This window comes from Populus trichocarpa, chromosome 2 (assembly GCF_000002775.5).
Source record: "Populus trichocarpa isolate Nisqually-1 chromosome 2, P.trichocarpa_v4.1, whole genome shotgun sequence".
NCBI lineage: Eukaryota > Viridiplantae > Streptophyta > Magnoliopsida > Malpighiales > Salicaceae > Populus > Populus trichocarpa.
The window spans coordinates 11,681,682-11,697,503 of NC_037286.2; the positions used below are offsets into that span (position 1 = coordinate 11,681,682).

The following is a 15,822-nucleotide window of genomic DNA, read 5'->3' on the forward strand; positions in this document are numbered from 1 at the left end:
TAGTGGCGGACGAGCTAGTGGTAGCGTCAATCAGTGGCTGGAATGGCAGAGAGAGAGAAAAAAAATTGCAGAAATTAGGGGTTGGGGTTGGTTTTTGGCCTATTTTGGACCCAATTTCCTTCATTTCTGGCCACGAAGTCTAGATTTATTTATAAGGAGTGAAAGCGAGATATTTTTTTCTTTAATAATGCCAAATCCTGGCCTTTGGTTCAGTTGGAAAGGATCTCAATTGTTGGTCCAAAGTATGCATTGTGAGTTGTCAAATTTGTAGGAAAAGGCTATCTGAGTTGACTCTTTAGGTCGGCGCCGAGGCCGCTCTGCTGTCAATCGGTCTGAACAGGTCACATGGGGTTGTAGAGCAATGTCAGGTGATTATTTTGGTTCATGTGTTGTCAATTTTGGTGGACATATAAGGCATTAAATGCACTTGAAAAGTAGCCACCTAGATAACATTCTCGGGCAAAATCAGGGAAGATAATGTATAGTGACCAGACAACGCGTCGTCTGTTTTTTTTTTTAAGTTCAATTTAGTCCTCCGCCTTTCAATTCTTTTTTAATTACACTCTTAATTTACCCTAAACTTTTGATTTAGTGCAATTTAACCCCTGCCGAACTTCAATTTTATCCCCAAATGACGATGCCTTTTGCACTTTCATCCTTGGTCTTGGATTTATGCAATTTAACATCTAATTGACCATTAAACTTTAAATTTTTTCAATTTCACCCTTGGTTTTTGTCAATTAAGCACCCATAGTTTGGTGCTTTTTACAAGTTGGTTCTTGACTGTGAATTTCTTTAATTTGACCCCTAATTGACCCAAAAACTCTAATTTTCTTGCAATTTTGCCCCCTAATTTCAATCAATTAACTTGGTAAAAATTAAATTTGGTCTCTTAAAATTCCAATCTTCTCAATTAAGCCCAAATTATGCTCCCAAACTTATTGTTTCACCAATTAAGCCCCTAATAAAATTAATTTGACCCATTTAAAGTATAATTAAGTCATTGCACTTAATTAAATCCTTCAATTGGATCCAAGATAATTCTTAAACATTATTAAAATTTAATTTAGCATATGATTAAATCAAATTGGCCTATGAAAGATTTAATTATGTCCTTGGACTTATTTTTTATGAAAATTCATCCAATAATCATTTAATCTGACCTTGAATTTGCATGGTTTCTCTATTTTTTAGGATAATGGGGTACAATTAGGCCTCGAATTTCCTCCAAAATTGTAGTTGTATTTCCCGACCTGCTTTCTCCAAGTTGTTATCCTTTATTTTATTTTTTTGATTTTTTTAAAGAGTGAATTTTGAGGAATAACCCATAATTGAGTTATGACAAATAATAGGGATTGATTATACGTAAGTTAAAACTTCATAGACTTAATTGAAGTTTTTTGTGCTTTTTTGAACAATGAAAATAAAAAACAACTCTGTTTTGTGACAAATTCAATCCCTTTTTCTTTTATTTTTTAGCTATATTCTAAAATTTTATTTTGTAACATCTATCTTTAACTTAACATCAGAATATTCTTTCACACTTCAAATTTGTGAGAACATGCAAAGCAAAAAGAATCTCAACATATAAACCAATTTAGTTCTATTTTCATATTAAGTCTTTTATGTTGAGGTGTCTAATGGATCCAAATAAATTGGACCCAAAATACCCCAAAAATAGACAAAACAAATTCCTCCAAAATAAGCCTAACAGGAACACCCCTTGAGCTCTGGCTTGGTACCCTGAGCCCAAAGTACAGCAGAGAACCCAAAGAACCTTGGCTCGGACGTGGTAACCTGAGTCCATGCAGGGAGTAAGCCCAGCGTGGGCGTGGCATGCCCAAGCCCAACACCTGCCAATGATTTTTTTGGGACTCCACGCGAGTCCCTCAATATTTTATACTGATCTAGTACGTATTATTTTGAGTGGAATACAACTTAAAATATCACAAAGGAGAAATTACACTACAACCTCTCATCTCCATAAAATGATAAGATTAATGGGCTCTAAATACATCATGAATCATTTAAGTTAAAAGTTCATAATCTCTTTATTCTCGATATTTTTAGCATATATATTTCAGAATCTATCTCTGTAAAATATCATTGTACTTTCTCCATCTACAAAGTTAGTGACTTTAACATCAGAGAGTCCTCGCGTCCATCAAAGTGAATCTTTTATATAAACCAACTACCGGACACCTGGCTTACCAGGCATTACCTATTATTATCACAGTTACCGGTCACTTGTCTTACTAGACATCACTTGCTACCACTTGTCAACCCTCTGGACTTTTCATATCAAATCACCAGATACCTTGACTATAAAGAATGGATCAGATTTGTTGAGTTAAGAGATCAAACAATTATCCAACACATCAGTCTTATTCCTAAACATCTTTCATTTTAGCACTCATCAATTGGTGTCGTTTGTGGGAACTGATCAAAAAGCTATTAGTTTTTAAAACTTGTTTTTGACATTTCCATGTCATTCCATGGCACACAACCAAAATACTTATTGGTTAGGACTTAAAATAAATTTACTTGTTATCACAAACACTTATACCTAGAATTGACCTTAGATGGATCATTTATCTATGCCTTCCTACAGGTTTTGTTTGATGGATTGGCTTCCCGTGATGTTTTAGGCTATTGATCACTAGCAGTTGTTTAGATTAAACATGTGATAATAGTTGTTATCCAACATCAATACAAGACCTCTGAATGTAAAGGAAATATGAAAAGTGAAGTTGTCATCTAGTTTTAAAGGAAACTACAAATCTTAAAATATACACTAGTTTAAAGATCTGAATAAAAGGTTGGTTATGCTCAAAGAAAGACAGACACCACCCATATTGCATCATTTCAAACAAAAAATTACATCGGCTCTATGTTCATCTTTAATTTATTTCATACTTGCCATTAATCATCTAAATTATTTTACGATTTTATTCACAAATCTTTTTATCATTAATCGATGTTCATCGAGTTAGGTTGGGCCCTGAATCAAAAATCTCACAACTCGATGAATTGTTTTATTATGTGTGTGTGTGTGTATTTTATTAAAAAAAAACATCATGTTAGGCCTATTTCGATCCCTAATACAAAAAATAAAAAATAACTGAATAAAAAATTTAACAGAACCTGATTTACCTTTTCAAGTATGTTTATAGGAGAAAAAAACACAATCATTAAGCTCCTCTCATAAAAAGAATCTATTCACATAAAAAACATCGAGTTTCATTGTTGAAAAGTAATTATTAGCCAACTTTGTTTTTTTTTTTTATTGTTTTTAGATGACTTTATCTTTTTTTAAAAAAATTTAATGACTGAGATGTTAAGAAATATAAAACTGAGTTAAAATTAAAATTGTCAAAACTAAAGGAACTACGAAGTAAGAAAAAGGAAAGGGGGTGGAGTAAACAAAAATTTTTCTAGCAAATTTAAGATTGAGCACAAGATTTTTCTTAATTTACACTTTTGATTTTTTTTTGTTGAATCTTTTTTTTAATAGATTGATCATTAATTTGCACATGGAAGACAGCAATTGAAAAAAAGAAAAGAAAAGTTTGGTAGTGAAAAAGGAAAAAAAATTCTTGGTAGCTTGGATTGCTACAAAATGTTATATTTAGTAATGTAATTTGCAATACCAATACTGATTTTAGAAAATCAACCAAGTTGTTTGATGACATTTCCCACTTGTAAAGGTACCTGTTTTAAAAATCCATGCACTGAATCTACATCTACATCTGCATCGGCGACCGACCATGGATTGCTTTTTCATAATTTCAGACAAGACCGCTAGCTCCAGTCAAAGAAAGATAACTCATAATTCGAGATGGTAAGTTTTACTGACCACCCTGGTCTCTCTCATGCGCTTGGAGGAAGGTGACAACATCCATGGATATCCTTAGTGACTCAAAAATAAAAGAAACAAAAAAAAACGAAATGATTTTCAGAATTTGCTCATGAATGCTAGCTAATTAGTCTTCGTGTCACTTTACCTGGGCTGCCAATTTCCAACTTGACTACTAGGAACCAATTAAAAGTGTCATCTTAATTTCGTGACTTGGCATAAAACGCCCTCAATAAGAAGACGCAAAGTGGCCCTGTCCGTGCCACAAAATTCATTGTCATTTAAATTTTGTTGATTTAATTATTTTCCGACCCACAATTTTGTTATTACCAAGAAAAAAAATAGAGTTCTACTTACTTTGAAGGCCAAAAAATGATGGGTACTTCGTCCTCTTTCCATCTTTACACGTCGTTTCCTTTTTCGTAGTTTAGCTACTAGCTAGCTATTCAATCATTCTATGTTTCTTTCCCTTTTCTTGTCGTGCGCAGGTCTCTCTGTTTTGCGCGCAGACCATGTCATGGATATCTCCAAAAAAACAAAAGCTGTTTCAGCAACACTCTCTCTCTAATTACTACTTGGTTGACAAATGGCCATGGTGTTCCTTCCTTTAATGCCGAGCCGCTCTTGTAGAAAGAATGTCGTGTCAACTTGTTGATCCGATTCATGACCACCAGCTGCTTTTTAATTCTGCAGGATCATGATTAATTGCATGCAACTACAAAAATAACCGTATGCTGTGTTTGGTAATTTAAGCAGCGCTGCTCTCAGATCATCCCTACAAATTGCAAAATTCTGAATTCGAGATAGGTAAGTAATTAAATGATAAATAACTTGTTTCTTGTTCCTTGTTTGGACTCCAAGTTCATGGAAGAATGGTTTCTTTAGCCAAAATAAAGGTGACAATGTGCAGTTACCCAGAAAAAAATTGATGTGTAGACAATATTATAACCAATTTTCTAATTAAACCCTCGTAGGGTTACATGGAAATATATCTTATAATTAGTTTAATAAATTAAAAACCTCTCCCTTTACAGAAGGATAGCAGTAGCAATAACACAACCATATATTAACTCGAAAAATTAATATACTGCGTATATTGTCAAACTATATTCCTCAAGAAATAGTAACATTGGGATGTTCAAATCTCTTTTTGGTTCAATAAATTTAATTTGCAATAAATTTTACATACATATCTTTGAGACTTTGCTCAATAACATGAATACAAACACAATTACTCTGCAAAATATTTCATAGAAGATCTCCCTCCCTTCCTTTTAATTTTTCGCAATTGATATGTGTGCGTAAATCCTACAAACATCGATACATGGAAACTCAACAAAACGAAGTAATCAAAAGCAGACTTCTTCAATATATGATGGCTATTTTTTACATACCACTAGTTTGTATTTCAAGAAAAAAGATAGAGAAAAGAGTAACAAAGAGGCCAAGAAGACTAATATACTATAAAGACGATCAACAAAAACTAGCTACCGCAATAATTTCCTAGACCTTGAAGGAGTAATCTTGATAACAAGACCAGGAAAAACATCATCAGGATCATGAATATGAGGATTCTCCTCCACTATAAAAGGGTCATCGCACTTATCACTGATGGTGTGAAGGGTTTCTCCTTCTTTCACAACATAAATTTCATCGCACGGCCGGTAAAGTATTTGATTGCCTTCAACGACAACATCATGGTGACGATCATCATCGTATGTGGGAGATGCCTCTCTTAAAGAAGCAAGCAATATTAGAGCAAGAAGTACAAGGGCACAGTACCATGTAGCTGCATCAGCTACGGACATCAATGTAAACATAGGCTTGTTTGAGACTATGAAAGCCATGAGAGATGTGGAGAAAGAAGACATGGAGATGTTTGGGATTTTATAGAAACATGGGAAGTCGAGTTGATGTGGCACGAGGGAGATGTGAGGAAGAGGGGTCCGTCAGTTTTGGCGGTTTTTAATTTATTGAGGAGGTCTGTGGTGTTGGGGAGCTTGACAAAATGGTCACGATTGTGTTACTCTGGTCACCTTGATGAGCCAAGGAACGGCCCCCAAAAAGACTCTCTTTATGTACAACGCCTTTTGTGCTTCCTTAATGCTTGGTTTGGTTGTGTTCTGTAAAGATACCCAAAAGACCCTACCAGGTTAATTTTATTTTTATTCATGGATAATTTGATGAAGTTATTTAAGATTATTATTAATTGATTATGTTTAATACTATAAAATTAAATTTTACTTAACTAATTTATATAATTTAGATGAGTTATTTATGATTATATAAAATTTGAAGCATTAATTATGTGAAACATATATATTATGTTTAGATAAAAAGTTTTCATTTAACTTATTTATAAGTCACGCTAGGATATAATTAATAAGTTATGTTATTTATTTAATTATAATTATTTTGATTTATTAAGCCATTAGGAGACCTAATATTGAAGTTCTATCATAATATTTTATTAAATTCTTATGCGGATTAATCAACTTGGTACAATGAACTCATTGAACTAATCAGTAATAAAGCATTTTCATCATAATGTAGCACAATTAATCAACTTCATAATCTTAATTAGCACTTAAAAAAAATAAAAAGATCAATTTTTAATAAATTAAATGATAAATAATGAAATTAAAATAAATTAATTTTTTTAAAAAAAACAACCCACATTAACTTTTGAGATTAGTAACTCTGTTTACGAGACTCACATTAAATATATATAAATTCACTGTTAATGATTGTCTTAGACTAAATACATGTATGGTAACTGATAAACCGTGCTGGCAAAGAAATGGGTGGGTTAGGGTTAACGTTAACGTGGCCCTTTAGCGAAGAAGACATCCCATTAACATAGACAGCCCACACACTAATAGGAAAGGTGGAATCTCAAGGCCCGTACTAATTCTTGTGACTGCTGCATTTCACCATTTTTCAAGCTGCTAATAAGCCTGCACCCATGGCCTCCTCCTAAAGGTCTCGGTGTTGAGCCATGTCTTTATAACTGGAAAAAAGAAATACAATTCAAGCCGAGGCCTTTTCCGTTCGAAGTGTTGAGTTCTTGTATAAGACAGGAAACAAACAAGAACAACGAAATTTTGTGTATTTACAGAAGAAAAATATTGAACAGACAATATTCTATCCTCTTGGTCCTTGCTAAGAAAAATAAGTGCTAACACAGTAACACCACTATTTTTTTTTTTTTTTCCTCCTACAAAATTTCATTATAGGCTAACGCTAGAAATATCCCAAAACAATGAGCATGAGTTATGTCATTTAAGGGAAAATTTCAGTGCATTTTCAGTATAATGGGTGATTCTAATATTAGCTAGATATTCACTTCTGTTGCTTCTAATCAATCATCATCAGCAAGAGATGAGATCAAGCAGCAAGTCATCAACCAAAAGACGAAGCACACCATTCTCAATTTCCAAAGCAAGCTCTTGTTGCTCTTCCTCAAACTTTTTCCATCTGCCTTCCCTGTCCATTTCTCTAACATAATCCTCCCTTTTATTCACTATCTCCCATCCAACCCATAAGCTGTCTTCCCCATTTATCCAAGCTTTTGCTTTATTCAGTAATTCCACATCAATCCCATTTTTTCTAGTCTCATATCTCCCTGTAGCCAATTCATCTCTAAAGAAGTTCAATAGTAGGTCCACGTTGTCATTGCAGCATTCCACACCAGTTTCTTTGACATGGTTCAATAGCTTCCATGCCTTTTCTTCGACTTTGTTAATTTCTTCCTCTTCTTCGTCCTTGATCATATTTGTTTCTCTAATTCCTTCAAGATCATCGCTGTCTTCGTCAACGTCATCATCTTCTCCAGAGCTAACGTTTTCGTCCATTGACATCCATTTATCGAGGTTGACAGGGACCAGTTTGGCTACACTCTCAGATCTTCGGATCTTTTCCATAATCTTTTCTCTAGTCCCTGCATTTCGTGGACGTCTTAGAAACATTCTACCATCATATATAGGAAATGAACCATTAGCACTAATTAATGAAGCCTCATATTTTCTTATTAATTTAATGAATTAATGCCGCCTCATTTATGCTTGCAGTGCTAAACATTTGTGCATTATGGAGTAGGAATTAAGCCAGAAGGGAACATACTATTCAAAGTGGCAAGGCTTTGATGAAAAGACGAACTTGACTCTTCATCCTCTTCAAAATGGAACTCAATTACTGAAACAGGACTATGCTGTTGTTCGTCCTCGTCCTCCTGTCATTTTACATCGCTCCAAATTAGATCAATTTACACAGGAAAACAAACACAGGATATACCTTAGACATGATCATTATAGAGACATTTGAAGCACATTTCCAGTTTATATTAAATCTTAAGCACAACGAACTTTTTTCTAGCTTGAACAATCACCTAAAATTGTTTTTCATACAACCCGAGTGATTCGATGCAAGATTAATCAGTGATCTCATTGTCAACCCGTGTCCAAGAAAGCCATTAATTAAACATTGAATCACATAATAGAGTAAAGCAATAAAGGGCATGTTGCATGCATTAAGCATATCTTAGGCTTCATTAATATTATGTTCCTAGCATTTTCCATGTTGATAAATCTAGATGTAATAAATATTTTGATGGCACTGGCATGTAATGAATGTTTGATTCCCAGCCAACCTTAGCAGCTTCTTAAAAAAATTGTGCCGGTGTGCCCTTAACTAGAGGTCTAGATCTATCTAATCTCATTGGACAAAGGGACAATGAACAGACTTCTCTTTTGTCCTATGTGATTCAACACTAAATTACATGCTTCTAAGGAAACCGACAAAGTTAAAACACGAGCCACTAAAAGACACATTCTCGCCGCTGGTTAAATAAAAACAGCAGACACGCAAATTTTTATAAAGATGCGATACACTATATAATCTTACCTTGGGACCCACTTTTGTATATGTTCTTGCCTCTGTTGTCGCCTCCAAAGAATCCTCGCCGACACATGGTAAGAATTTCTTACCCGCTCCTACCTCATTTTCAACACACTCGTCAAAATTACCGTTCCAAGACGGCAAATAATCCGAGTTGAAATCACTATCGCACCAGCTTGACCCGCTCCGTGGGGTGGTAGAAGTGGACCTGGTTGTGGTAGTGGTGCAATGATGGGGTGATGGTGGCAAATCCGATGGTGGAGCTTTGTCGTCTTCGACAATGTCCCGAAACGATTTCCACCGTATAATGTCTTTTACCGTGATTGTCATTTTGACTTCATTCTCCTTGTTTTGACACTTCTTTTTTGATAGTCTCCGGGAGAGACTCCTGGGTAAAAGTGAGGGAGACTTAATGGCAATGAAATGCACGTTCTTGACGGCGTTCATCATGGCTTGAAAAGCTGAGATTGTTGTTGAGGCTGCTGCTTTTGAACGACTTTTAAGCAGCTTGTAACTTGCAATATTGTTGCTAGGATTAGCAACGTTTCTTGGATTATAAATATCAATTTCGATAAGGGTTTTCATGGTGGAATCGGATGGTTTTCTTGAAAATGATTTGAACCCCCTTGAGGAACATGAATATGAATCATCTATGAGAAACTCTTTGAGCATCTTAGGCGTGCGCTCTATTGAAAAATGGTTTCTTTGATTATAATTTGTGTTTGAATATGAATTATAGAAAGAACCCATGTTTTGGAAAGCACAAGAGAGACGAAATCAACGAGCTAGAAAAATAGACTTAAAGAGAAAGCTAGCTAGTGAGAGTGAGAAGAGGGAGTAGAAGTAGAAATTTAGCTAGAAATTAGAATGAAGTGGGAAGTGAGTGGGGGGAGAGGGTTTTTAAAGGCTAAAAACAAGAAAGGGGGAGGTAACTTCTAGCTGCTGGGGATTGCAAGGTAAGAAGCTCGTGCGAGTGAATAAGCCCATGTCTTTTTTGGTAATAAAATGGGTGACAAAAAAAAATTGTAGAAGCGTGGAAACTTCTGTTTTATGGTTTTTTAAAAGGGGAATATCGTAGACTGTTGTGGTAATAAAATCTTTGAGAGGGTAAGATTAATTAATGTATTTCCAGTATCATGTACTTGAGGTATGTCGTTGGTTAGGGAGAAGGGTGTGATTTGATTCGAAAATCAGATTGTAATTAAAAAAGAGAATCATTTTCGCAACTAAGTCCTAATTGTCAATACTGTGTTACTTGTCTGCTTTCTAACGACTTGGATCACATGCATGCAGCCACTGGAGCCTACAAGTACCACTGATCGATCTCGTGATTTATGTCTACCATTTTTTTAAAAAAATGAGCACAGTGAAACCAACATTTAAGTGAAATACATATTTTAAAAAAAAAATCGGTGAAATAAAATAAATTGATCTTGTAGTGTTTTAAAAATATAATATTTAATAAATATCATTATTTTCAAAAATAATAATCACCATGTTGCTTTCAGATAAATAGCGACAATTTATTAATATGTCACGCTTCTGAAGGGTGACATGTAGTGAAAATTTGACTTCCTACCCAGATCAATGAACATAAACGCATAGTCTCTCTCTCTCTCTCTCTCTTTCTATCTAAAAACGACGCCAACGGCTTTTTTTTCTTTAAAAAAACTCACAAATCACTTATTTATTCTTGTCCTTAAAACACCCGAAACTCAAACCCATTTTAGTTTCTAAGCCTTTTAGGATGCTTTCCTTTTAAAAATTACCAAAAAGAATTGTTGTTGTTATCACTGTCACCCCAACACTTTCTAGTCCTGCAAGTAAGGTAAACATATTATATTATTATTAATTATATGGGTTTTATATTTAATTTGTGTTTGGCTTAGTTGAAATGAAATTATTATTGTTATTTAGGGTTTAAGTAAATTTAGAGCTTATTGAATTTTTGATAAATTAGCTATGAATATCATCAATTAGAATTGATTAATTTAACGTATTTGAGCATGAAAATAATATCAATTATATTGAATTTTAATGAATCATGTGTTGTGTTAAATTTCAGATAAGTTACCGAATTTGAGATTTTGTGTGAATTGATTGAAAATAACTATGAATGCTATCAATTAAGATTGGTGATTTCATGCAAATGAGCATGCAGTCAAATTCAATGGATTGTATATTGCGTTGAATTTTGAATAAGTTGTTGAATTAGAAATTTTATATGAAATGGTTCGATTAAACTATGAATGGTATCTATTAGGCTTGGTTATTTCATGCAGTAGAGCATGAATGAGGTAAAATTTTGATGAATTATATATTGCGTTGAATTGTAGATAAATTGTTGAACTTGATATTTTGTTTGAACTTGCTAAGAATTTGGGTTTGATTTCATGCAGTTGAGTATGAAAATATCAATTAAGTTTGATATCATGAATTATGTTGAATTTTTGGTAAATTATATGTTGCATTAAATTTTGAGAATTTGTTTGAATTTGCTATGAATTTTGGCAATTAAGGTTGATTTAATGCAATTCAGTTTAAATTATATCCAATTGACCAGAATTAGATTTATTTCTTCTTTTTTTTACAAAATTTCTTATAACATCTTTATATTATGTCATTACGATAGTACTATTATCCATTATTATTCCTAATGTGAACAATAATGAATATATATATATAACTTAGAGGTGTCGAGTTGAGGAATATCAATATTATCCTGTATCGATTGTATAAGATGATAATTTTAAAAACAATGATGGATTCCTTTATCCAAAGTGGATTGAACACAATGGTATTATATGTAAGTAGTTGATCAAATCCTCTGTGTGTCCCAAATTCCCAAATTCTGATCAAATAGGTATAAAAGCAGCATAATCCGCTGGTCCTTCAAGATCAATTAGTAGAGGAAAAAATAGTTTATTAATAGATGACTTGCTACAAAGGACTGGTGATACTATGTTTAACAATTCATTCACTAATCAACATCAATATGACTATTCTAAATCTAGTGACAATGAAGATGATGAGACGTTAAACCTGCATATGATAGTAAATGTTGATGATGAAAAAACACCTCATGTTTTTCAATTTAGAGATGCTTCTGGGTATGCATTTGTTGTTTCTTATAATCGGTAACTTAGTAGTAGAAATTTTCCTAGAAGCTCTGATTTAAAGGTTGGACAAACATTCAACAGTGAAAAATGATTTAGTTAATATAGTTAAATGGTGGCACATACACATTTAGTTTAATATCGAGTTCAACAGTTGACCTTGACATTTATCTAATTATAATATATGCAAGTATTGGAATGTAAGTGGTATTTACGTGAGGGATACCATAAAAAGTTAGATTCACATGAGTTAGAAATGTTAAAAGAAACGCATATATGTACCTCAATATTTATCCAAAAAGACCATCAATAACTCGATACAAGTTTTGTTGTTAATGTTATTTCAACACTTGTTATAAATAACCTTTCAATGATGGTTGCAAGCATTTAGGAAAAAATAAAATTGCATTAAAAGTATAAAATATCATATGACATGGTATAAGTTGCAAAACAGAAGGTATTTGAGCATATGTTTGATTCACATGAGGATTCATTTGAAAAATTACCATGGTTGTTTTTTGTAGTAAAAGAATCAAATCCTAGAATAATTGTTTATTGAAAGCACAAAGGAAATCTTGATGATGGTATAATGGTATTTAAAAGAGTTTTTTTAATTATTTAGATCTTGTATTGAAGGTTCAAGTACTATAGACCACTAATCAATATTGATGGCACATATTTGTTAGGCGATATGATTAAAAATTATTGATTGCTGTTGTTTTTATGCAAATAATAAGATATTTTCTTTGGCTTTAGCAATTGTTGATGACGAAAATAATTACAATTGGAGATGATTTTCACTTTACTTATAGCGATACAATTGGGAAAATTATCTAAAAAAACCATAAAATTTATTCAAAAACACAAAACTAATATGAAAAAACTATCTCAACCTTAATCTACTTTTTTCAGCAACATGAAAGACTAAAAACACCTCAATAGTACTCCTCTAGTCAAGATGAAAACTTTGACACCTAACTTGATCTTTTTTTTGTTAAAGGAATCTCGTCAACCAAACATTTTCTCTCTTCCGTGTTCTCCAACGACTCTTGTTCCTCTCTCAAACTCAAGGGTTGATATGTAAACAAAATAAAGTTTTGAACTAAAACTCACAATTATAAAACTAAAGGAATCAAAAAAGAAATTGAAAAAAAATCTTAAAGCATTTTTACTTTCAAAAAGGTGTTGACACTGTAGTGGAAAAAAAAAAACTTTCAATATTAGTCCCCTCGTTTGCATTCTTTTGTAAGCAATAAAATCAAAAATATTTTTTCATAAAATCAAGCACTAACTCAATGTTAGAATGTTGTTTTGAGATTGCAATAACCATATAAAAACCACAACAAAATAAATTATTAAATTCAATTTTCAATCAACACAATATAAAATAATAAAATTGAAAAAAAATGACGCAGAAAAATTCACAAAATATTGTTCTGTTAAATAGTATCATGTGAGGTGGTGAATAATGTATTCATCACCTCGCTCTTTTAGATTATTTATAATGTAATGGAATTGCATACCAAAACTTTTTTTTTTCCCACACAATTTAAAAATATAATTCATATTCAAATGTACATATTTATAAAAACTTAATTTTCCGTCATTTTTTTCTTGGAGCTGTTGGGAATCAATTGATATACACTCACGATGATTCAACCCCAACTCAATTTGCCTTTCGTTCGTGAAAAAATAAAATAAATAATATGTAAAGAAGAAGGATTACGTGCGGGCTGGCACTTCATGCTTGATAAGAAGTGAATTGCTGGAGAAAGCCAAGGGATATTTAGTTTATATCATTTTGGTGATTTTCTAAGATAATCCTTGTAATTAATCTCACCTTATAAGCTTGTAATCCAGCCCAATTCGAATCTAAGAATCTGGCTTTACTCTTTTTATCATTTCCTCTGGACCATTTAAATTCAGAGAGAACAAATCTGTTTACCACCCGAGTACAGGAAGAAGGCTATTAGCCAGCCGTCGCACAGCTCCAACTCCGTCGGCCTTCTCAACGAGCAAAAAACAGAAGGATGGGTTCTTCCTGGCCAGACTGATCATCACCCAATATTGAACTATTTGTGCATGTTCTTGCTTTTTACCCTCGATGTCCTGCTGCGTGCTGGAGCCACCACACAATCGAACTCGAAAAAGCAGCCATATGAACTAACTGGTGGTCTGTAGTGGCCGACTTGGGAATGGGCACAGATGTGCGAAGATTGGGAGAGCTAGCTAGCAGGGCCTAGTTTGAAATGTTTTTCAGTACAAAACAGCCTTATGATACGGGAAATCTTCAGATTGTTACAGATATCTGAATTGTCGATTTGCACATATTGCCAGTCATGGAGGACATGTGCATGTTGCCACTTACTACTGGCCATTAAAACATGCAAAATCTAACTCCCAAAGGTGGCGCGTCTTGTCATCCAAGTGGTGGTCGGTTCGGTGACGACTGACTGGTCTTTTTCCTCCTTCCCCTTTTTTTTTTTTTTCCTCTCCCAAGTCCCAATATTCATGTATATCTTTTATAAATTCAGTTATGTTATGATTTTCAATTTTATTTTTTATTTTTTTATTATCTTTATTTATTTATTTTGTTTTTCAATTTAGTCTCTTATTAGTTTCTTTTAATTATTTTTGTGCATTATTTAGTCTTTATTATTTTAATTTTAGTTATTTTAATTTTAATTTTTTTTATGGTTTGAAATTTTTCTTTATGGTTTTTCATGTTTGTCTTTTACAGAGTAATTTCAATTTCATAACCCAGTCCACCAGTTTCGACGATGAACTCGGTTTAAGTTCGATCTTTTATAGGGTCTTTTTTTAAAATTAGTTTTCTTTTTCATTTTCATCATTTGACATTGAATTATTAGGCCTTGAATTTCTTGATTTATTTTGCTTTCCTTTTTGTTGGGTTATCCCTACCTCATATCTCATATCGCGAATTAGTTGAGTTAATTTGAGTTGACTTGAGTTTTTTTTTTTGTTTTTTTTTGTTCTTTGTCATTTAATTATTGACCCTTGAGCATGTTTTATTAAAAATTATTTTAAAAAAATACATGTGTCAACGCGTGATGGGTTATCCCGAGTGCGAGGTGGTAAAGTTAACCCGAGTTAGCTTGCATTTTCTTACTAAGTTTTTCTTATTTAACTGTGGTATTGTTTACTGAGTACTTCTTTTGGAAGTATGTTTTTTTTTCTTGATTTTTTTATGAGTTTTGTTTTTCAATTTCATCGTTTTGCATGAAATAATTTTTCCTTGTGCTTTGTCATTTTTTCGCTTTTCTTTCTATTTGGTTATTACGATGGCTAGTTGATGAAGTTTACTCGAGTTAGCTCGATTTTTTTTTAAGTTTTTTTTATTGTACTTTGTTTTTTTTGCTAGATGCTTCTTTTAATTTTTTATGTATTCCAATCTCATATCAATAGTTGTGAATTTAATAAGTTAACTCGAGTCTACTTCTTCGACATTATATTTTTTATTTATTTTTTATATTAAATTATTAGATGTTGAACTTTATAATTTTTTTTGTTTTTTTTTTTATAAGTTAATTCAGTCTGAGTTGTGCATTAATAAATTCAACTCAATTTATCCTTTGAAAAATTGAACAAGCACATACCATAGCATTAGCCACCAATCTATTGAACTATTTGTGCATGTTCTTACTTTTTTCCCTCGATGAACTGCTGCGTGCTGGTGCTCCCTCACAATCGAACTCGAAAAAGCAGCCAGATGAACTAACTGGTGGTCTGTAGTGGCTGACTTGGGAATGGGCACTGATGTGCGAAGAGTGGGAGAGCTAGCTAGCAGTAGCAGGGCCTAGTTTGAAATGTTTTTCAGCACAAAACAGCCTTATGATACGGGAAATCTTCAGATATCTGAATTGTCGATTTGCACATATTTCCAGGTCACGGAGGACATGTGCATGTGGCCGCTTACTATTTGCCATTAATACA

The 15,822-nt window shown here is 33.0% G+C and overlaps 2 protein-coding genes across 2 annotated transcripts; both read right to left on the minus strand.

Annotated features, from left to right (window-relative positions):
* Positions 1–5,202: 5,202 nt before the first annotated feature.
* On the minus strand, positions 5,203–5,832 carry LOC7461739 (uncharacterized). Its single transcript, XM_002302521.4, has one exon. It carries the CDS (start codon positions 5,725–5,727, stop codon positions 5,344–5,346), a length of 384 nt encoding a protein of 127 aa, XP_002302557.4. The 5' UTR covers positions 5,728–5,832; the 3' UTR covers positions 5,203–5,343.
* A 1,109-nt stretch (positions 5,833–6,941) lies between these two features.
* On the minus strand, positions 6,942–9,663 carry LOC7461740 (uncharacterized). The gene is made up of 3 exons (XM_002302522.4): positions 8,759–9,663; positions 7,979–8,087; positions 6,942–7,796 (listed from the first exon to the last, which is right to left on the minus strand). The coding sequence occupies exons 1-3, from the start codon at positions 9,500–9,502 to the stop codon at positions 7,228–7,230; spliced, it is 1,422 nt and encodes a 473-aa protein (XP_002302558.4). The 5' UTR covers positions 9,503–9,663; the 3' UTR covers positions 6,942–7,227.
* Between the last annotated feature and the right edge of the window lie 6,159 nt (positions 9,664–15,822).